Raw genomic sequence first — 23,845 nt, 5'->3', positions numbered from 1 at the left:
GCCCGGCCCCGCCGCCGCCGCCGCCGCAGCCCGGCCGCGCCCCGCCGCCGCCGCCGCCATGGGCTGCCTCGGAAACAGTAAGACCGAGGACCAGCGCAACGAGGAGAAGGCGCAGCGCGAGGCCAACAAAAAGATCGAGAAGCAGCTGCAGAAGGACAAGCAGGTCTACCGGGCCACGCACCGCCTGCTGCTGCTGGGTAAGGGCGGGGCGGGGGGAAGCACCATTGTGCCGGAGATGAGGACCCTGCAGGTTAATGGGTTTAATGGAGATAGTGAGAAGGCGACCAAAGTGCAGGACATCAAAAACAACCTGAAAGAGGCGATCGAAACCATCGTGGCCGCCATGAGCAACCTGGTGCCCCCTGTGGAGCTGACCAATCCTGAGAACCAGTTCAGAGTGGACTACATTCTGAGCGTGATGAACGTGCCTGACTTTGATTTCCCTCCTGAGTTCTATGAGCATGCCAAGGCTCTGTGGGAGGATGAAGGAGTGCGCGCCTGCTATGAGCGTTCCAACGAGTACCAGCTGATCGACTGCGCCCAGTACTTCCTGGACAAGATTGATGTCATCAAGCAGGCTGACTATGTGCCCAGCGATCAGGATCTGCTTCGCTGCCGTGTCCTGACTTCTGGAATCTTTGAGACCAAGTTCCAGGTGGACAAAGTCAACTTCCACATGTTTGACGTGGGTGGCCAGCGCGATGAACGCCGCAAATGTATCCAGTGCTTCAATGATGTGACTGCCATTATCTTCGTGGTGGCCAGTAGCAGCTACAACATGGTCATTCGGGAGGACAACCAGACCAACCGCCTGCAGGAGTCTGAACCTCTTCAAGAGCATCTGGAACAACAGATGGCTGCGCACCATCTCTGTGATTCTGTTCCTCAACAAGCAAGACCTGCTCGCTGAGAAAGTCCTTGCTGGAAAATCGAAGATCGAGGACTACTTTCCAGAATTTGCTCGCTACACTACTCCTGAGGATGCTACTCCCGAGCCCGGAGAGGACCCACGCGTGACCCGGGCCAAGTACTTCATCCGCGACGAATTTCTGAGAATCAGCACTGCCAGTGGGGACGGGCGGCACTACTGCTACCCGCACTTCACTTGCGCCGTGGACACTGAGAACATCCGCCGCGTGTTCAACGACTGCCGGGACATCATCCAGCGCATGCACCTTCGTCAGTACGAGCTGCTCTGAGAAGGGGACACCCAAATTTAAGTAAAGCCTTAAGCACAATTAAGAGTGAAACGTAATTGTACACGCAGTTGATCACCCACCATAGGGCATGGTTAACAAGGCAACCTCTCCTTTTCCCCCCAAGTGATCTTGCGAAGCCCCCTTTCCCCTTCAGCTTGCTTAAATATTCCAAATTTAGAAAGCTTAAGGCGGCCTACGAGAAAAAGAAAAAGGCCACAAAAGTTGCCTCTCTCTTTCAGTAAATAAAATAACAGCAGCAAACAGAAATAATAAAAGAAATAAATGAAATAAAAGAAAAGGAATAAATGAAATAAATATTGTCTTGTGCAGCATTAAAAAAATCAAAATAAAAAATGTGAGCAAAGAAAAAAAAAGAAATTAATTTTTACAATATATTTTACTTAACCTAATACAATTATTTCAACATGTCATACATATTAAAATTATGAACTGTCTTATATATTTTTTCATTAATATGTCTTCAAAATTAGTGTGTAGCTTACACTTAGAGCATATTGCAATTTGGACTAGTCACATTTTAAGGGCTTGGTAGCCATATCGGGTTGAGGAGCTTGTACTAGGCAGTATTAGAACCACAGGTCCTTTCTGGTTCTACCATCTAACAGCTGATCCTGAGCACAACAAGGAGATCTCTGTGATTCTGAAACGTAAAGCAGCTTAGCATGTATTGGGAATCACATTTCTTTCTTGTTCTTATTCAAATCCACGCTCTTCCCAAATCTGTCTCTTGGCTCTGGATTCATTCCTATTAGCAGTCTGTTGGTACCTGAAAATCCCCAGCCGGGATCGACACTATGTTGCTAACCTGTTGGGCGGTTTCTTACGTGAATAGGACTTAGGATCTAATTTTTAGCCAGTGGATGTCACTGTTTACTCAAGGAGTGTCCTTGGAGGAGACAGTCCAGTCCAGGGACAAATGCATACAGCAGTCAATGTCTCCTCTTCCCCTGTATTCGTGTTTCCCTTCTAATTTGGAGGAGTGACCCATTTTTAGGATGGGAACTGCAGGTGGTCAGCGCTGGCTCACCAGTGTCATCTAGAGGTGTTCACTGGTCCTGGAGATTCAAAGTCCCATTTAATAGAAGTCATTATCCAAAATGACAAGGCAATAAGCAACCAAGTTAATTGTAGTCAAAAACTCCCTGATGGTCCCTTTTTTTTTTTTTTTTAATCTGTGTTTCTTAAAAAATCAATCTGTGTTTCTGTGGAGTAAAGGTCACGATCAGCCTGTAGCCAAGTCTGGCCCACAGCTATGTGACACACACAGTGTTTGGAAAACAATTATGCTAACACTTACGTTGGAGAGGATTTCACACAAACATTTGGATTTCTGGCTTCTCCTGAAATGCTTGGAAGATCTGGTCACATTAGATTCATACCCTGTAAAGCTGCAGCTTTACCAAATCAGTTGCTTTTTAAGGTTGTCATGCCCTCTTCCTTTTCCACAAGCCCCAACATTCCTAACTACTCCCCAACCCAGGTCACCAGACTCACTCAAGCTGTCAGCCTAACCTCTGTGGGTATTTGTGTTTCTTGGAATTAAAGCCACATACATAACTATATTGACGACTTTTTCAGGCATCTGAAGCATGGGATGATTTGGGGAAAAGTGATATGTGGTTTGTTTTGGAAATAATTTTCTGGCTTTAGGTTTAGGGCTGAAGAATCCTTGGCTTAGGGTAGGACAAGGTAAGACATTTGCTTGGGGATACCTCTTCAGAATGACAGATATCCCAAGTGGTCAAGAGCCCTTTTCTGTAGCCCAGGGTGTGGGAGATGGGAAAAGAAAATGGGGAGGACGTAGGATCTTTGATGCCGAGATTGGAGGGTATAAGGATTGACCCCCCTGGCTTCCTCTAACCTTTACTCCAGTGAGTGGTGGTTGGGGTGACTCTTCTGCCTTTATCTAAGGTGAGTGAGTCTCCAACTTGAGAGCATCAGAATCACCAGGAGGATTTGTCAGTCACAAGCAGGGTCCAACTCCCAAAACTTCTGGTTCAGTAGGTCTAGGGTAGGACTTGGGAACTGACATGCCTAACAAGCTCTCACGTGACGCTGAGGCTGCTGACCCTGGGACGACACTTAGCAAACACTGGTGCAACTTTTTAGGGCCAAAGTGAGATTTTTTTTTTTGGGGGGGGGGACAAAAAAAGCTGTGTGTTTTTGGGTGTGTGCGTGTACATGAACAGGAGAGAGAAATGATATACTGATTTCCTTTCTAGAATACATGTATGATATAAGAGCTAGTACATTACTAAAGGCAGAAGAATGAACTCACCTATGAACAACACTGGGGAGAAAGTTCTGGCTTTTTCCTTATCAGTGTGTCTGATCCGTTTCTCAAGAAAAAAGACAAAATGCCATTGGTGGCCTTAGCCTCTGACTCTGGGGCTGCTTTCCTGCAAGTGGATGAAATGCCTTTTTTCTTAGAGAAGAATGGGACCAAAAACACAGACCCCATTTCTGCTGGCTCTGACCGTGCTGTCCTGGGCTGGGACAGGAGCTTTGGAGCAACGTCCGCTGATATCTGCCGAATGCTCGTGGTGTGTGAGGAGCTGTGTTCTAGGCTTACCTGGAACATCTCCTTTAATTCTCCAACCATTCCAGGAGATGCGTATCCTATATATTTGCATTTCATAGTTGAGATTGCCTCAGAGTTCTTAAGTAACTTTTCGAAAGCCACACAGTTAATTGGTGAGAGCCAAGGTGTCAGCCAGGCTCACTCAGTTCCATAGTTGGAGCTCTGAACCGCTGTGGCACAAGCCAGAGTGGGGTTTGAAGTGTAGGGAGGCCACTTAGAAGCTGTGGGCAAGGATAACCTATTTTGTTCCTTTGTGTCTTCAGCATCTTCTGCAGAATGGGAGTAACATCACTTCCCAATTGGAAGAATCCAGTTAGGTGAACTATGAATACCATCTGATACATCCTTGTCTCAGTGTTAATATGCTTCCCCATCCCTCCCCATCCCTGTGGCTCTTGAGTTCCCCCAGTGATTTGCCCTTTACCTCAAAGTATTCATTCACATGGCATTTCTTGTGCAATGTGAACTGCCAGGCAGGGTCCTTGCAGTGTGGTGGCAGGAAGGAGCTACAGCTTGACGATCTAGCTCCCAGGTCTTCGTTTCTCCATGCAAATCTCACCCCTCAAACTCCCCATGCCCCCAACCATGGGTCTCAAAGCAAAGAGCTCTGTTTTGGTCAATGGTGCCACCCACCATCATTGTGTTCTTTCAAGCCAGTGGCCTGCCTGTCCCTCTACATCCATCTCTTTCAAACATCAAACTCCTGATTTCAGCAGGCTCCATCTCCTGGGGGTTCAACCTGAGGAACTGCTGGAATCATCATGACTCTTGGCTAATTGGGCCATTGCTCATTCCTCACGTGGATCCTCTCTGCTTCCTAATTAGGACATTCTTTTCTGCCTGGCTTGCTCCTTCCCACAGTTCTGTGTGGTGGCCAGAATCTGAGCCCATGGCTGCCTGCTCCAGGTTCTGCAGCATCTCCTCCCTGCTCTCCTCCTGTGACCTGTGCCCACCTTTGGGATGCCCAGCCTGCCCCCTTTTCTGATCACCTGAAATTCTCCTTTCCTCATTCTCCAGCAACCTAAGCCCCTTAGAACCTATCTGCTCAGTCTACCGGCTTGTGCTTCCGTGGATTTGTGTAGGACGCTCTCCCTGCTGGGAGACCCCTCCCCGCCCGGCACTTGGCTCTTTTTCTCACCTTTTCTGACCTCACTCAGGAACCTGCTTTTTCACACTTCCTGGCTCCCTGGGTTGGGGTAAGCTCCTCTTCTGAACTCCCACAGTCCTTGCTCACTATCCTTGGCGTACTATAAGGCGCTTATCGGCCGCTGTCTCATCCACTGAATCGGAAGCTCCAGACAGGTCTTTATTTCTGCACTTGAGAGCGACCAGCCATGGTTTGGGTCCCTCAGAACTGGGCGTGTGGAAGTGAGCTGGAGAGCTGGGTGGAGGTCCTCCTGGAGCGTGGGGAGGACAGTGTCCCAGAGCTTTCACCTTCGCAGCTGTGTGTGAAGGGCCCCGAGTGTGGCCTTTGGAGCCGCAGGGCTCAGAGCTTCCACAGCTACAGAAGTCAGCATCTTTATTTCAAGACCTTTCTCTCTGACATTTCTCCTCTCAAATGCCACTTCTACTGAGCCACATGGAGACACATGTCCAAGAGGGCTTGACTTATTCAGGGGCCTGGTTATCAATCAGAGGGAAGCTGAGCTGATCCTGATTCCGAGTGGGATGGGGAGAGGGGGGTGCTTTGGACAGCAGCAAACATCAGTCCGGTCCAGGACTGTTCTGCCTTGCCTCATCCTGCCTGCTTGCTAGCTTTTCCCTTCTCCAGGCTCTCTGTGTGCACAGGGACAAGCCACTAATTAAGCTAGGACCTCTGTTTCCTGAGCTCCTTCCTTCTTCTCCCCACCGGGCATCTGAACTGTCCCACTGTGGCTCCATGAGGACCTTGGGGACAGCACTGTGAAGGGTCAGAGGCAGCCGGGGCTCCTGATTCTTCAACTCTCTCATGGACTCCAGAGGCTCGGAGAAAGACCTCTGAGGGCTTTGTCATTTTCAGAGACCTGAGAAATGTGGTGTAGTTGTCTGACAGAGGGTTCAATCTCCACAATCTAGTAAAAATGGCCGCAAGACTCCTTGTAGGGAGGGTCATGGGAATGAAATCTATTTCTTGAAAGGGTGATTTCTTTTTCCCTGAAAAAGAAAGCTCCCTGCTGCCTTGTATCCTGTTAACAGGACCACAGATGACACCTATTGTAGAGTGAATTGACTTCCCACCACCCTTTCCCATTCTTCTCTTAATCTGATTCTTTATCAACCTGCAAGATGGTGGGCTGGGGGGCGGTGAAGGACAGGCTATCTGCTCCATCCTTTAAAGATGGGGAAACTGAGGCCAGAGGGGTCAGGTGTTGCTAATGAAGTCATTTATATTTACCAAGTGCTCGCAGCTTGCAGAGCAGTTGCATGTTAATGCTTGCATTTGATTCCCGTAGGAGTGCAAGGTAAACAAAGGTAGTGTGAAACATTGGCAACAATTATGTGCTTGTGTATACGCTAGGCACTATTTTTAAAATTTTTATTTTATTTAAAGATTTTATTTGACAGAGACACAGCAAGAGAGGGAACACAAGGAGGGGGAGTGGCAGAGGGAGTGGCAGAGGGAGAAGCAGGCTTCCCGTGGAGCAGGGAGCCTGATGTGGGCTCGATCCCAGGACCCTGGGATCACGACCTGAGCCGAAGGCAGACGCTTAAGGACTGAGCCACCCAGGTGCCCCTGCTAGGCACTATCTTATGTGATAATTAGATATGATCTCATCAGGCAGTAACCCTATGGTAGGCGGGCTCATGCCCCACTCGTCCAGGATTTAGCTTTTTTCATTTATCAGAGAACTCTGGTATCTGTGTGACACAAGGGGCTAATGTTAGAGCTGAGACAAGAACTCAGGCTATCAGTTCTTCAGTGTAAGACTCATTCAAAGTCATGTTCATGCCTCCTTCTAGAATCCTCCCTGGTGCTTGCTTAGTCTTTGAACAGGAGCATGGTCCTCTGTTATTTTAGCCCTTACCTACCAGCAGGTGGGGGGAGGCGGGCTGACGGTGCCCAAGCCAGGAAGGTTCTGTGTCCACTCTTGCACGTGACAAGAACTCGCAAATACAGTCATGAAATATCTTCCCTGAGCAAGTCCTTCTGCTCTCCCTTGAGCAAGTCCTTCCCTGAGCAAGTACTTTAGTCTTTGTCTAGACTTCTGGTTCCCAGATTGTTTCTTGGGAATTAACAATTCATTAAGCATTGAAGCCAATCATGTTACACTTGCAACTTCATCGTTAACTCAAGTTTCAGAATTTCCCGCTGAGACCTGTAACATTACCCTAAACCTCTAAATGAGGACTTTTGAGATGCAGAGAAGTTGAATTAGTTGCTCCAGGTCACACAGCATGTCCAGTCTGTAAATTGTGTAACAGGGATTTGAATCTCAGCCCGGTGGACCCTAAGGCCCCCCAAATTATCTACTGTAGCATAACATGAAGGAGACAAAAAGCTTGAAAGCAGATTATGGCTACACCATACAGCGCCTTTAAGCACATTAAGAAAGTGCCTTTGCTGGGCATGAGAAGTTAGAAAAAGGAACCGACTCTGGGCATAACCTTGAGACACATGGCTTAGAGAACCAAGTTTGGTGGGAAAAGAAAGGCATCCTTTCTTTCCTCCAGCCCCAGGACACTGTGTTACCCCCGAGGTGCAGGCTGCGTTTCAACCCCAATGTCTACCCTGGTGGGTGCAGTTGTGCAATGCACAATTTGTTTCCAGAAGTTGTCTTCACCAACAGGTGGGCAGGTGTCCTGGTACTGCAGTGAAAAGCATGTGCTCTGCATCAGACAGCCTGGGTTTGAGTTCTGCCTCTGTTCCTGCCAAGCCCTCGACCAGGAATAAGCCCCACTAACCCCGGTGCTGGAGTTTTCCTCCAAGGGTCATTGAAAGGATTAAGTAAGATCCTGTCTGTGATGTGCATACCCAGTGCAGGCCTTACTAGGTCTCAATGTTTGCTGGTACCACTGGGAAAGATGCCTTAAGGCTCCTCTCGCATCAGTCACCAGTGCATTGCCAATGAACCTGCCTCCCAGGCTGTCTTTTCATCAGCTGATTTGGCATGGTAATCAGAGGCCCATGAGGATCTAATTAGAGACGGGTAAACAAGTCAGGAAAAGAACGAGACACTCATTATTAGCATGCACACCCAATTATCGCCAAGTCTCTGCTCCCCTCCGTAGCTGTAAAACCTAGGTGGAAGTATCCCTGAAATGAGAGTCCTGTGTCCCCACAGGAAGCTCCTATTCATCCTTTCACATCCCAGCTTAGGGCTCCTGTCCGAGGAGCTTTCCCTGATCTCTTAGATATCTTAGATCCCTCATTCCACTTTCGGACATATATTACATGCCTGGAACACCTTATTTATTTGCTAATTGTTGATTCAATTGTTTTTGCAAGTAATAATGGAACACTTCCTACACATAAGATACGGTACCAGGCGCGGGTTCTGTTCACGGGTGAGGACTTTGGTTTCCCTTTTCTCTTGTCTTTTTTTTTTTTTTTTTAAGATTTTATTTGTCAGAGTGTGCACAAGTGGGGCGGGGAGGGGCAGTAGGCAGAGGGAGAAGCAGACTCCCCACTGAGCAAGGAGCCCAGTGCGGGACTCGATCCCAGGACCCTGGGATCATGACCTGAGGAGAAGGCAGACACTTAACCAACTGAGCCACCCAGGGGGTCCTATCTCTTGTCATTTTTGGTTCCTGACTGTCGTGAGCAGAATCCCCCATTCTGTCTCTGCATCCAATTCAAAGACTGGCTGGGGCTCACGCTGACTCAGTACCCATCCTCTCTTGAGGTAACTTCTGCACATGGCTGAAGATGACCAGAGGAGCTATGTGAGGAGCATGTCCCCCTCACTGGTCAAATTCCTGTGTGGGAAGTGGCAGAGGTCGTGAGGTGAAGACAGGAAGGTGGGCACATGAGCTATGCTGGACTCAGCCAGCAAGACAATGGCAGGGAGTATGACTTTAGGCTCCCTGCACTGGTGGTGGTGGTGGGGGGAGTGGGGAGTGTAGGGGCTTTCGGGGCTGACTTCACCATCCCCTTCCCCATATGATAGCACTCCCCTTGGTTGGGGAAGCTTGCAACTGTTTTTTTTTTTTTTTATGTTAATCACCATACATTACATCATTAGTTTTTGATGTAGTGTTGTTCTTTTAGTTCTGTGTGTGTAGGTCTGTGCAGGGAGGCGAAGGGGGGAAAAAGAACCCTGCAAAAACAGCTGGTGAAGGAGGCCAGCTCAGCAATAAGGGCATTGCTGAAGCAACCAATAGCCTTGACCTACAAGGAACATTAAACCATCTTGACAGCAACCATTTTTGTGCAGCAAAATACAGAGAGACCCTCGAGACAAGGGAGCTCCAGGAGAGGCCGAGGGCTAGGTGGGTGGAGAATTCCTGCATACCATCAGGAGTTTTATTAGTAATTTGTGAGGAAGAGTACCAAGGACAGGCAGCAGAGAAAAGCCATTTGGGAAGGTGCATGAAAGCAGCAGTATGATGTGGTAATAACTAGCTTGGGATGAAATCTCATTTCATTGTGCGGACAAATCTCCATGGAACTGAGTCCCTTGCAGTCCCAGCTTCGCTCTTGTTCCTAGTGAAACATCCCTGGTCACAGTTCCGGCTCTGCACTTGCTGGATGGACGGGGGGTCCTCAAGTTATTTAATGTCTTTGGAGCTGCAGTTTCTATGTCTGCAAAATGGGGGGCGTTTTCACTGGGGGGTGGTTAAGGGACCATGTGTATAAAACATCCCGAACAGTACCTGGCAGGGAAGAGCCATGACTAAGTAAAATGTAACTATTATAGTTTTGGGGAGATTGTAATGGTGATGGTATTAATGTAACACCAGCTGCTGGGGAAAAAAATACCATAGTTTCAGTTGCAAAAAAACAATAGAGACCGGTTTCTTGCACGTGTAACCAGTCCACTTCAGGGTTGAAGGCCAGAGGCTGGGTTTCTTCCATGTGTTGGTTCAGGGACCCAGTCTCTTTCCGTCTTGTTGATTTAGGATCCTCCAAGACTTCAGAGTCCACAGCCAGTGGCGTGGGAAGAGCATGGAGGACATGCCCCTGCTTCCTGAGAGTCCTGGCTTGGATGTAATCTATGGCATTCCTGCTTACATCACGTTGGTGACAACTGGTCACATGGTACCCCCCCCAGGTGACCAGGAGGGAGCTTCATCAGTGACCAACGGGAAGCTCCCTTCCAGGGCTAACTGTGCACACTGTTGAAGGCGGTGCACCCACTTTTGGTGAGCAGTTTGCTGTCTCTGCTCTAGTAGGATTGCATGGGTGACAGTTTGGGATGACACAGACGCCTGCGGACAGCACTCATCACAGCTAGGTCAGTGACTCATGATGTGCAGGGGCTCTCTGATCGGTTACGTGGAGCCTTGCTCCTCAAAGTGCACCCTGTAGCCCAGCGGCGCTGGCATCACCCGAGAGGTTGCGGGACATGCGGAATCTCACACCCTCCCCCAGACCTCTGGAGTCACGATCTGTCTTGACAGCCTCCCTGCCCTTGCACTGCACATATTCCAGTTTAGGAGGGCTGTGACTGGCCCTGGGAATCTGCATGGTTTCTAACAAGCTCTTAGGTGATGCAGGCATCGCTGGTCCCGCGACTACACTTTGCGTAGAGGGCACCAACTTCCGAAGCTCAACCTCTTCCTGAATGAAGTGAGCTTTTTTCCATGGCTGTGTAAGGGGGCGGGGGCCTCTTGCTTCTCCCTTCCTTGCAGTGGTGGTCCTCTACCCTGCATTGCATGGGTAGAGTTTCTGCAAGCAGAGGTTTTGGTAGGATTCCAAGCTCTTGCTTTGTCTGAGGAAAGCAGAAATCCAGAGAGCACCCACAGAAGGCCACGGCTGAAGGGAGAGACACCTTTTCAGATACATAGTTAGACTCCATCTCTGGTGGCCCTGAGCCTCTGTCCAGCTGAGCTTCACTCGCAGTCGTCTGTAGTGAGCAGTGTTAATGAATCCTGTGCCAGAGTCACACAGGTGATTCCTGGCCTCCCCCCCCCCCCCCCCCCCCGGGACAGTTCATTCTTTTGGAAAAATTCACTAACCTGCTGTAACACTATTCACTGGTGACAACTCTGAGTAAAAGCAGGCTGGCATTTCTTGCTCTTCACAGATGATTCTCTCAGCTCCCCGAGAGTCGCACACATTTCAGAAGAACAAAAAATAGCCATGACTCAGATCAGTGGTCCTCATGTAAAGGCACTGAGCTGAGGCTCTGTGGAGGCCTGGAAGTGACAGTGGCATCAAGCCGATGGCCAAGACCTCTTAGAGATGGTACAATGCAGGGAGGGTGGGGTCGTAGAGTACAGTCACCTACTACGTGCTGGGTGCTATACTTTGCAAACCTAGCTCTGTCATCTTCTAAACCACACAAATAGGGAAGGGAACGGATACTTATTAAAAGCTAGGTGCTCTGCTTGGTGCTAGGTACTGTGTCTCACGTTTGCCGTTTAATTCCTTTGCAACCCTGAACATTAGACATTATTGTAAGTGAAGAAGGGGCGGTGATGGTTGGGGGAAGAGTAAATAAACTGTAGAGCCAGGATTGAAATCCAACTCCTACCCTGAACCTCAGGCTTTTCCCACCTCGTTATGAGGTCACCGTTCATGAGAGTCAGGTGGCAGACTTTTAGAGGAGTGGGTTGCTCTCCTGTAATTCTCAGATTCCTAAGATTGCCCAGCTCAGGGGTCAAGGAGCAGTCTAGTCTGGGAGCTAAGAGCATGAACTCTGAGTCCGATCCACCTGTGTTTAATTCCTGCCTCAGCTGGGAGTTATAATCAGATTAGCTTCTCAGAGCCTTAACTTCCTCAAATGTAAACTTGGGATAAAAAATAGTACTGCACTCAGGCATAAAGAGACCATAGTATAAAATTTTTAGTGTCATGCCAGATACACAAAATAAGCATTTAGTAAATGCTGATTATCATTAATAACCTTAATATTTGTAGAATCAAGTGCCTTTTGGCTATAAGGGACAGACCTTCCTCAACTCCAATCACATGAAGAAGACCGGGTTATTGCAAAGCTGTGAAGGGCAGCCTGACTGGAAAGTTGGATATTGAGATTTTTTTTTCCCCCATCTTTCCTGGGGCCACATATCATCCTCACATCTACTTCTCTTGTTGGATCTGGGCCATCTTTCTCTTGACCAGAATCCTTTTACTTTTTTTGCTCAGCTCCATTGAGGCTGCTTAGGCCTGAGTCTGCATACCATTTTATCCTAAGCATGTGTCATTGATGACTTACAGATTCCCAAGACTTAACTGAGAAATTAATGAGAGAGCATCTTGTTAATTGAAGGCCAGCAAATGAATGAACCTCTTTAGTCTGGGATCTGTTGGCTATGTGGATGGGGTTTCCTCCCTGCTCCGGGGGCCAGCTGTTTATGAAGCACTGTGGATGAGGCAAGCAAACAAGTATGTCTAGAATAGGGATCTGGGTTCTTTCTTTCGATGTGTTTTTGGAATTTCCTGTTTTCTCTCTTCTTGTCCTTCAACCCATTCTTCAGTTGGGCACAAGTAATTGATTGGCTTATTAAAGATAAGAATTTTAAAATTAAGAATCCGAGGTGATGAAAACCATTTTCCCAGAAATGGTGAATTAGTAAAAAGCAGAGAAGTGTAGTTTCATGTGCTTGGGCCCATTGTGAGAAGGGTTTCAGGATTTTAGACTCTGTACCTTGTATGGCAAATCTTGATAGGTGTTTCCCTTTGTCTCTTGTGCTTTTAGACATGATTGCTATTATATTTCATTAAAGACTTTCTTAGAATTACTTTCTCACCTCTTTGCTCTTTTCATGGCCTGAACGTCATCAGTAAGTTCTGGAGCCAGGATTTTGTCTTTGTTTCCAGATCTAGTTTACTGGAAATTATGGGCAAACTAATGTAGCCCAATGAAGAACTTCCCAAATAAATACCAAAAACTCTGAGACGTTACTTATCCATGCCATGGGTATTATGAATACTGAACGGAAGCTTAAGCAAATGACTTGGGGCTTAGAAGAACCACCAGTTGGACCCGGAATCTTTTCTTCCACCTAGAGTGACATGGGGCTTGAAGCAGATCAAGACTCATTGTAGAGTGTTCAGAGTTTGTCGTTAGTAATCACTTACTCATACATTCAATCAAAAATATTTATCAAACACCTATGATGGTGCCAGTATGGTAGATAGAGTAATGCTCATAAAAAATGTTTTTGGTCTCCTACTTTTCGAGACCCTTTGCAGCTAGTTGGCCTTGGAGACTCCTGTTGGCCAAGGGTCTGTGGGTGGGCATGTCAGTCTGGGGCCAAAACATTGAATTGCTGGTACATGACACTTCTGCAAATGAGCAGACCCAGTGACTGAGCTACGTGTTCCAGGTCATGTAGCTACAACAGAATGGTGGAGCTCCTGTCTCCCAGGGTTCCTGAGTGACTATGTGCAGCAGAGGCCCCTACCAATCCATTACGGGCATATAGCACAAGTAATACAAAATAGACATTTATTGTGTTACGCCACTGACATTTGAAGTTTGGAGATTTGGTTCTGTGGCTTCATCTAGTCTGTTCGGCTTAATTCAGCCAGGCACTGTGTTACATGATGGGATTCAACTGTGAATAAAAATCCTGGTTCCTGTGGAATTGTAGTTTAGTCAGGGAAATACAGATTATTCAAATCATCATGCAAGTAGATGATGAAAACTTTGGAAGTGCTACAGAGAATGTCAGGTGTACATGGAGAAATGTTCACGCTGTTCTTTATGGAGCATGGGCTCAGTCAACTTTGGCATGAGCTTATGTCTTCATCCTAAAACTGGGAGTGAAAAAGTCCTCTTTGCATTGCTATAAAGAGATAACTCTATTAAGTGAACTCAACCTGAGTCTTAGAGACACAATGCTAGTGCTCAGAAGGGGCAGACTCATGAAAGGACTTCTTTTTTCTGGATTAATAATTGTAGTAATAATCATTATAATCACAATGATTACTAATATGTCAGGCTAGGTGAACCATCCAGACAAATCTCTGTTCTCATGGAGCTTCCTAACTAGTAGGTAGGTTTTTCCAGAGGAAACCATGACTTGGAAGGGACTTGAAATCAGGAGGGGGCGGTGTGGAGAAGGAGGCCAAATGCTAGAAGTACAGACATGGCTGCTGGGGGCCAGCCTTGTAGCCGGTGACAGTCTCTAGGGAAGGGGCTGTTGTTAGGCACATATCTCGAGAGGCTGTTTTTCATTCTTTTGTAAAGTATGGCTCTTCACATTTGCTCAGCTATTCTGTATAGCTGCCAAACCCCTTACTGTGTATACTTAGTTCATTGAGCAAGGGCTTGCCTGATGAGGTGTGCAGTCTCTCTTGGGCCCCTAGCTGGTCAAGTGGACATGGAGCAGTGATAACACATGCAGGAAGATAGGGGTGTATGTAGTTCCTATGAGGCCCTTGAAGAGGACAACTTGGACTTACTCCCTGCAGTGCTTAGTGCAGTGTGTATTACTCCAGGTGTGTCTTAAATGCTTAATGACAGAACACCTTCTTCTTTAAGCTGATACATCCTATCGATTCACCTTAATAGGATGCTGTTTTGGTTTATTTTATGTGTCAATTTGGCTGGGCCGTAGTGCCCAGATATGTGGTCAAACAGTATTCTGAGTGTTTCTCTGACGGTGTTTTTGGATGAGACTAACATTTAAATTGAATAAAACCAATTGCTCCATAATGTGGGTAGGTCTCATCCAATCAACTGAAGGCCTGAATAGAACAAAAGACTGACTTTCTCTGGGCAAGAGGGAATTCTGCAACCAGCAGCTTTCAGATTTTAGTTGCAACATAGACTCTCCCTTGGGTCTCTAGCCTGATGGTCTACCCTGCAGATTTTGGACTTGCCAGCTTCCAGAATCACAGGAGCCAGTTACTTAAATCTCTTTCTATACATATGCACATCTCCTCTATTGGTTCTGTTTCTCTGGAGAACCGTGACTAATACAGATACTCATTTAACCTCTCAAATCTCCACATTTACTTAATGTCTACTGTGTGCCAGGGATTGTTGGGGAAGCGAAGAGAAAGAAGCCATTATTATCTGCCTTCAAGTTCTTTATTTAGTCATCACTTAGAACATATTTATTGGGTATCTTCTATGTTTTCAGAACTTGTTCTAGGCACTTGAGATATAGCAGTAACAAAACAGACCTAAAATCTTGCCTTCATGAGAGCTGATGGTCTAGTGGAGGAACATCGGCAGGCAATAAAGTGTACAAGTAAAATAAAAAAGGAAAATGTTAGGTGATAGGTAATATGCACATATCTGAGGTTGGCAGGGTGCTAATTTTAAAAGGGTAGTCTGGGAAGGCCTTTCTCCTATGATATTTGAGCAGAGACCCCAAAGGATGCATAAAAGTAGACCATGGGCTGTCTGGGAGAAGGCACCATGCTGCATGAAAAAGTCCCCCTTTTGAAGCCTGCCTGGCCTATTCCAGCAAGAGGAGGGAGGCTTGTGTGGCTAAGGTAGAGTGAACCTAGCATGAGAGAAGGTCTGAGAGATTATGGGTCATGGTATGTAGAGTCTTCTAGGCCATTGTAAGAATTTTGTTCTTTTTTCTGATTGAGAGGGAGGCCACCTGGGAACTTTAAGCAGAGACAAGATATTTAAACAGAAGTGTTTTAAAGTCTCATGCTGGCTGATGTGGGGAGAATAGAGTAGAGGGGGCATAGGCAGAAGTGGGAATTCCACTTAGGCTCTCACAGTAACCCCAGTAGGAACTGAGGTTGGCTTGGACCACAGTGGCAACAATAGTGGTGCTGAGAAGTGGTTGAGTTCTGGATATAGTGTGAAGGCATTGCTGATAGGACTTGATGATGGATTGGATGTGGCATGTAGGAGGGGGGAGGGGGAGTTAAGGATGGGTCCGAGGTTTTGGTTGGACCAAATTCAGATGATAGAGTTGTCATGTTACTGAGAGTTATGCAAGAAGATTGAGGTTGGTTGGTAGAGCAGCAGGGAATAGACTAGGGCAGGTCAGGTGATAGTTCCAAAATCCAGGTGTTAATTCTTGATTAACAATTCCAGTTTTTCTTCTTCAAAGAGAATAGCCAACCATGTGGCTAATCCTCAATCTTAAACCAGGATTTCCTATTGCTTTTTATATGCCTTAGGGTACCTTAAAATGACTGCAGCAATTCAGGTCTTTAGAATTCTGCTACTCTAAGATATTTATGGCCCTCCAGTCTCATAAACTATGTTTAGTTAGGGGTTAAGGTCAGCACCATCATTAAAGATTTGGGCTTTTGAGGTGGTCGCTTTGAGATTGCAGCCATGTTTATAATTCACCAACTTTGTGACTGGGTAAGTTTCTCATCCTCCCTATATCCCATTGCCCCAGTTATACAAGGATAATAATAGGCTGTGGTAAGTGATAGTATGTGCTTAGTGTAGTGACGATATGTGTTAGTGCCTAGACTATTATCTGGCATGCATGAGTTCTTAACAACTATTGGCTACTATTAATTCTATTAAGAGCATCATTCAGTACAGCTCTGGGGAGTTTGTACATCTGTTGAAAAATTGTTCAATGGTCGGTTTCACATCTGTGGTTTAGAATAGAAGAGGATGTCCCCTGACCCCAAACCTGTTCCCAGCCACTGATGCCAATGAGTACAGTGGCCTCTGTGAAACTTCATTCAGACTGAAGCAAGACATCCTCTATGCTTCCTTCCTAGTATATTTCCTCCTTTCTGAAAATAAGACCTAAGCTTTTCTCCCCTTTGTGGTTTCAGTTGCCAATTTTCATGTCAGTTATACCTATTTTTTCATATGGTCATATACTTGCCTGGTCCTTTTTCTTCTGGGTATTCTGTTATTTTTCATACTAAAAAGCCCATAAGAATAATGAACATTTACTGAATGTTTGCTATAAATCAGCCACTGGGTTAAATGTTTTAGGCTTTATCTCATTGAATTATCACCATAGCACTGATAATCATCCTTGTTTTGCAAGTGCAGAAAACTAAAGCTCAGAGATTAAATATCTGGCTGATCTGGAACTTGGTCAACCTTGAATACTCCTGCGTTTAGCCCCTTACCATATTCCCTCTTAACAGTATCCATGCCATTTGAATTTATCACCCCCTCTAGATCCTGTCTTTCTGCTCTCTTCTTGTCCTCTTTATTGTCCTGCTCTTCTTTCATCCATCTTGCTTTTTGTGTCTTGGTGGGAAGTCCACAATGACACATGGCCAAAGAGGGCAGAGCCCCCACTGCAATGAGCATGTGCCACTTCTCCTCTTCCCTTCCCTCCTGATCATCATCTGAACTCCTGAGACTAGGTGCCATGTTCTTTCCTTGCTTCAGTGAGGTTTTATCAACGTTCTTAGAAATGTTTCTGTTGCCCAAGGAAGTCGAAGCAATGGCATCAAGGGAAGGTTATTAGTGAAAGGGCGGAATGAGCCAAAAGCCAGGGAGAGATTTGGAGTTGGAATTATGGTTTTCCAAGTTTAGGAGTGAGACTGACCAATCACATAGCCTAAGTTTGACCCAACTATTTTCTAGTTACCTGGCCTTGGGCAAGTTTCTTTATCTGAATGTGGGAAAGGTAAAGACACCTGCCTTGAAGTATTGAGATAATTATCTAAAGAGGCTGGTGTAGTGTCTGGCACTTGGTAACTCCGTAAATGCTCTTCACTCTACCTTGTAAATGCTTGAGGGGCACTTTCTCCAGGCAGCGAATTCCACTTCTCAGTGTGATAAGAACTCACGATGTTAACTTGAAGGTGAGTTCAAGCATAGTATCATTATTGCCAGTGATATGAACTTGGTCAAACAACTTGGCTTATTGTTTCTTCATCTATTTTATGTCTAGAATACAATATTGCATACTTTACTGGATGAGGCATTTTGATAAAGCTTAGATGTAATATTTCTCCAAGGTCTTAGTAAGAGATGTGCACAAAACATTTTCCTGATCCTGCCCTTCCTGTTCCTCCCCATCTCATATTCCCATGTGTGTCTGTGTGTGTGCCGGGGGGTTGGTTTGAGAGTGGGAGGAGGGCTGTAGGTTATTGCTTTTGGGGTAAGGCTCAGGAAAAGGGAGATCTTTACATAAAGTTAAAACTGAAATCTTAGTGACTTACCTTTAAAGTATGTCAAAATATCTTTTAATCCAAATGGTAGCTTCAAAGATATTGTGAAAAAATTAGCATAATAAAATGTTTTGCGTCCACCTGTTCACCTCATAGGTTGTATGAGGAATGAGGGTAAAACACGGACAATCTACAGGGCAAAGCTTTATAAACTAAGTTACTGTGTAAGTGCTAAGTGTTATTGTAAATCAGTGTGCCTCTGCTTGAAAAAATCCCATTTGAGACCCAGTACTATGCAGTAGTAGTCAACTCTCTAAGTTGACCAGTAAAGTGATTCCATGCAGGAGGGTGGCAGGATAGAGAAGAAATTAATAATCTGTGTGATATGGTGTAAGTCAGGGACAAGTCCTATGAGGAGGTGAGCCCTGGGCTGGATCTCCAAGGTGGTAATCCACGTGGATTTGCAGAGACAAGGGTGTGAAGAGCTCTCAGGGCTGGAAGTGGGACCTGAGAGGCTAGGGACAGAGCCTGGGCATCTAATCCTTGCACTTTGCTGCTGACCGAAGTGCCTCTTGCTTTTTGTGAGAGGATATGAATGAGTTCTATTAGTTAAGCTATGTGGGGAGAGCTCTCACCCTGCAATCGATCCTCACGCGTCAGTAGGCAACTGAGATATTTGAAGCAGATGGGTTGCCAGCCCCTCTTCCTTTACCCACCTCTGCCCTAGTCAAGAGCCTACAGAGACATCCTCCCGTAAATCATCAGCCTGGCCACACCCAGATGGGGAGAGGGGAGAGTTTTCGATTTGCATTATTTCTCAGCCACTCACTATCATGTTTTCTAAGCGCCCTTAGATTTCAGAGAGTAAATCATTAATATCCAATTTGGGAAAGTCAGTCATATGTAACTGCAGCATTGGCAAAGTGAAATGGAGAGTGGAAGCCTGTGAGCGGGATGTGAATGATCTCCTGCTGTAGATAGTGCGAGCAGGTGTGTATGGGTTCCTCTAGCCGGCTGCCATGGCTGCACTGTGACTCATGTCTGTGGGGACGCATCTTCCTGTTCCCTGCCCAGCAGCCCTCAAGCCCCAGCAATATTACTGTGAATTCAGGAAAAAAAAAAAAATCTATTGATAATGTTATGTGAGGAGTTAACATCTTAGAGAGCCGTGTCCCTTCCCCTCAGGTGGGTTTTGTTAGAATAGCAATTCTGGACACTTTCGAAACACACACTTAAGAGAAATGAGACTTAAGTATCACCTTTGGGAATTACAGCAAATGAATCCGGGATGAGGGTCTCACCACCTGACATGGAGATTATAAGTATACCGTCAAGGTGAGCATTATTATATACACAAAACGAGTGAAATTATGGAAATTTTAAAAAGTGGCCCTGAGATAATTGGTATCCTCCTGGTTCCAATTCATTTTGGTGTTTTTGACATCTTGTGCCCTCTAAGTGGGACGTCCTGATTCTCAATCTGTCTCCCTTCTGCTTGGTTGTGGCAGTTTCCACTCTGAACTCAAACAACTGCCATTGCTGTTAAAGATGTCTTGCATGTGGCCTTGTTTTGATGTTATTGTGCTGAAAGCGCTTTTCAGTAGGCACGAGGGCAGTCAGGGTCACAGAGGGCAAATTGCGTAGACACGGCTACTCTGCTGTGGGAAGTCTTGGGCTCAGGAAGTGGGAATCTTGGAGCTCCTTTTAGGACTGGTGCTGAGGCTATGGCTTCATGCTAGAAGGGCTTGTTCTCCGGCTGTGTGGGTTGAGCTGACCACCTTCTGTACAAGAGACAAGATGGCCTTGAGCCCTAAAGGCCTGGGCAGCGGTTCCCATTTTAAGGGGGTTTGCTCTCTTTTTGGCCATCTCTTCTGTGGGGTGACAAAGGAAGACACACACTCAGCAAACAATCAGGCTATGTATATGGCCACTGCATTGCATCATTCCACGGTGGCCCTCTGGATTTACAAAACAAAACGCTTTGCTGGGTAAATAGGTTGTACACTCCTAGAATGAGGATCACAACATTACATGAAACAACATACACACGTGTGCGCCCACATACTCCCACATCTTGCTTCTAATTATTAGCTTCAAGAACGCTGGTATTTTCGGACTTAACCTGGCATAGGATGATAACTTAATATGATTTTATTTCCTTTCTCTCTACATCTTCCAATTCATCCTTTTCTGTCAGTTTCCTTGAATTTTTTTTCATAGAGTTTGGGACTTTAGATTGAGATTGGTAACAAATCAATTTCTTTGTAATGATCATAGTCAACTATATGCCAGCCACTGGTTGAAGCATTTTACATTTAATCCTCACAAGGGGATTTATTTTCAACACTTACACTAAGTTTTATAACCGTATTTGCACTTATTTGGACAACTTGTTTCACTACTCTTATTCTTTGAGAGGACTTCCTCACTTTTGATTCCTCTTTCGGTGACGTGGAGTGTGTTGATTTTTGGGATGATACACATGGTGAGCCTACGTGGGCCAGCTGAGATTGCTTCTTTGTCCTTGTACATGTGTAAGAGCTTGTAAGGATCAGAATTCTGAGGCCACAGTCTTTACTCTGAAAAATCATGTAGAATTAATTGATGGATTTAGGATTTTAGGGAAGATGTTTATCACCTCATCTGATTTTTGTTCCTTTATAGTAGTGTGCTTTATTTTGTTGAGTGCTTAGAATTTCTAGCTTTGAAATTAAAAAGAAAAAGGTACCAGGAGAATCAAGGTGTGGTTGTCATTTTATTTGACCTTTCACTTGGGATCCCTTTTGGTTTTCTGAACAAGTTGGCACAGAGCAGACAGACAGTTGGGGTTTCCCTACATGAGTATACAGCAGGGAAAGAAGTAAGGGAGATGATGAAGACCCTGCAAGGGAGCAATTATAACGATGAACAATGGAGTCTAAATTGGACTCAGCAAAAAGTAAAGACAGCAGGGGAGTAATGGGTAATGCAATAATGAGGGAGTCAATGCACTGGAGGTCTCGATGAGGATAAATAATTGTCTTATTGGCGGTGCTAAAGTAAACTAACTGGAAGAGAGAAGGACTGGTAAGAATGAAATACCTGAAAATGAGATTTTGTGGTGGTTCAGTTTCATTTAAGGAATGCCTGTGGGATTGTGTGTGTGTGTGTGTGTCGGGGGGAGGGAGGGATGCTGGGATGGAGTGGGGGATGGTATGGAGGTCAAGTTGCTGATCAGCAAGCTACGTGTGGGGTAGGTTATCTACAGGGATGTTAGGTTGGCTAAGAGGATGCCAGAGGTGGAAAGACAAAGTCTAGAGTGAGTGCAGGGTATGACTAGGTGGCCAGTGCATTCTATATTAGGGAGACGTGGATAGCAGCAGGGCATGGCCTCTGAGCAGGATGTGGGAGGAGCTGTTTGGAAGCAAGGTGAGGGGTGGGGCAAAGAGGGTCCCTATTTCCATCTCACCGAGAGAGCTAAATTGAAGAGGTACCAGCAGCAGCTTGGGAAGGCTTCAGGGGAGGCCTCAGGGATAACCAGGTTAGAGAAGAAGGGGGTGGGGAGGAAGGAGTTCAGACAGCAATGGAGTTTTCTGGCCAAAGGCCGTGTGTTCCCGAGAGTGCCCAGATTAATATTAGGGCGATGAGCTGGTTGGAGCTGGATGACCAATAAGGAGATTTTGAGTAGTTACTCAGGTAAATAGGTGTGGCTGGTTTCACGGGCATGTCACCTTGCAGTCACATAAAGGGGCCCATGCTTAAAAGCGCTCCATGCTTGGTTTAATGTTCTGCCATTGTTATCTTTTTAATGCCTTTTGAACAAGGAGCCCTGCGTTTTCATTTTGCTTTGGGACCCACGAATTCTGTAGTTGGTCCTGGGATGGGGTTTAGGTATGGCCATCTCTTGGAGGACAGGGTAGTCCCCACACTGTATTTGGCGCTGTGGATGTGCTGGGCTGACTGGTCAGGACTTACCAGATCTTTCTTCCCTTCCCAGCAGCTCTGGAGTAAACTGTTTTGTCAGTCAACTGTCCCAAGGCCCAGCTTCACTTCCTTCCCACACATCTCCAACTTGGGATGTTTAAGGGGTCCTGCTTGGGTCTCTTATGATAACTTTGTGGGTAGTGAGAAGGAATTAGGCCATCAACCTTTCTTCAAACCAGACCATTCTATAGGAGGCCTTCTAGAAGTTCCTAAAAGTTTCTAAAATGAGAATGTCCTTATCTCTGTTTCCACTACTGATTACAAGTTTTCCTCTAATTTTATGGACTTTGGTCTTTTAATGAGAACTGGGGGAAAGGGCTTCTCCAAGGAAAAAGAAGTATAGTTATATGTGTTTAAATTGCCATTATAAGAGAAGGCTTTACTTTCTGGATAAGTTACCCCTTAAATCTTTTTAAAGGATCTGGGCATATATCCTTTTCTTCCAAGTCCTCTTTGCTCCAAGAGACACTTGTATCATTAGACGTAGCTGATGGGTCTATAATTTAATTTTGGTAAATTGCCAGTACTCATTGTTGCTCAACTATTAATGCAAGAAAAGAGAACTATTCACTACACAAAAGTCAATTCAGGGTTGACCTAGCAGCAACTGATGTAATATCAATGGGTTACTTCCTTCTGAAAAGAAATTACTTTTTCTTTCTTCTCCCCCCTCCCTGCAACCTGTTGCCTCTATCAACTATAGATACTTAGAAATACCAACATGATCAATTTACTGCTGTATTTCACATTAAGTGTGTAAGAAAAAAAAAAGTCTCAACATAGCAGAGATTAGTTTCTGTGCTTTCAGAATGAGATCTAAATATTTGCGAGAACTACAAGGGGAATGACCTTATTTATCCTGTTCATTCTTCACCTTTTATCTCACTTAAGGAGGATGAAAATTGAATTCTTTTTGCCTTCTAACATGCAATGTGGCCTGCATAGCCCGTGACAGTTATGTGTGTCAGGAGGAGGAGGAGGTGTGGGGGCTTTGAATGTCACTGGCTCAACCAAATACCAGGGCTTTCTGTTCCCTTCAGCAAAGTACAGATTTCTAATAAAGATGCTAAAAAATATTAAACATTTGAGCCTATCATTGGAAGGGAGTGGGGAGGGGTCATTGGAATTTATTATATACTTATTGTGTGTCAGTTGTCCACTCCCTACTTCTGTCACTTCAGATGAAATGACAATGCTGTGTGGCTTATTTCCCATTTCTCATATTAGGAAACTGACACAGATTAAGGATGGTAGTCTTGCACTGAAGTCCTTAAAAGAGCCAAGCATGCCTGGAAATAAAAAGCATGTGCTTTTTTCCATCCCCTAGTGTCATACTCTGGACTATGATATGTGGAAATGTAAAGATCTAGTTCCAAAATGAAAATGGATATTGAAGCAAGATTTAACTAAAGGTCCCCTGGTCATTTGGGGTGGGGTGCATGCTTGGGCTGGTGTTTGTTGTGGGGAGAAGACTTGGCCTTTGGAAGGACTCATTCTTCCCTGTTGGCTTCCCCGTTTCTCTCTAGTCCAGTTCCCATAAAAATAAAAGGTATTAAGATATTTAGCATTTAGAAGATTAGCACTTTGTGGGTAAATATTGAAGGAAAAAACATGTGTTTTGACTTCCTTAAAAGTTTTCCTGTCCCTCGCAGACTCTGTACTACTTTACCTTCTTCTACCCAGCTCTGCCTGATCGCAAGTTTTGGAGCCATATTTATATTGCTATGATTATCTTCCAGCAGCCTAACTTTGACCGAGATGCACAACAGGAGTGCATCTGGGCATGTCAGGCAGAGATGGTAGTCTCATGCCAGTGGCCTTTTATCCATCTGGGCTTGGAGTTGGCTGAGAGCCTGGGATTTGAGGGGCAAATGTGATTTTCTTAAAAATACTGGGCTTCAGTGCACAAGGGGCAGTTGTCCAGTTTGTTGGAAGTTCCATTTACCGTCCAAAGAGAGGTTATATCTGCACAAA

General features: G+C 45.6%; 1 protein-coding gene across 1 annotated transcript; it reads left to right on the top strand.

Moving 5' to 3' along the window:
* The first annotated feature begins 16 nt into the window (after positions 1 to 16).
* Positions 17 to 1,416, top strand: LOC116644252 (guanine nucleotide-binding protein G(s) subunit alpha-like). The gene is given in 2 exon segments (XM_032423655.1): positions 17 to 819; positions 821 to 1,416. Coding segments are annotated over 2 exon segments (1,140 nt in total). The 5' UTR covers positions 17 to 58; the 3' UTR covers positions 1,200 to 1,416.
* The last annotated feature ends 22,429 nt before the right edge of the window (positions 1,417 to 23,845 follow it).

This window comes from Phoca vitulina, unplaced genomic scaffold, assembly GCF_004348235.1.
Source record: "Phoca vitulina isolate PV1807 unplaced genomic scaffold, GSC_HSeal_1.0 scaffold29, whole genome shotgun sequence".
Taxonomy (NCBI): Eukaryota; Metazoa; Chordata; class Mammalia; order Carnivora; family Phocidae; genus Phoca; species Phoca vitulina.
The sequence above is the reverse complement of the archived record's forward strand: the minus strand, read 5'-3'. Positions and strand labels throughout refer to the sequence as shown.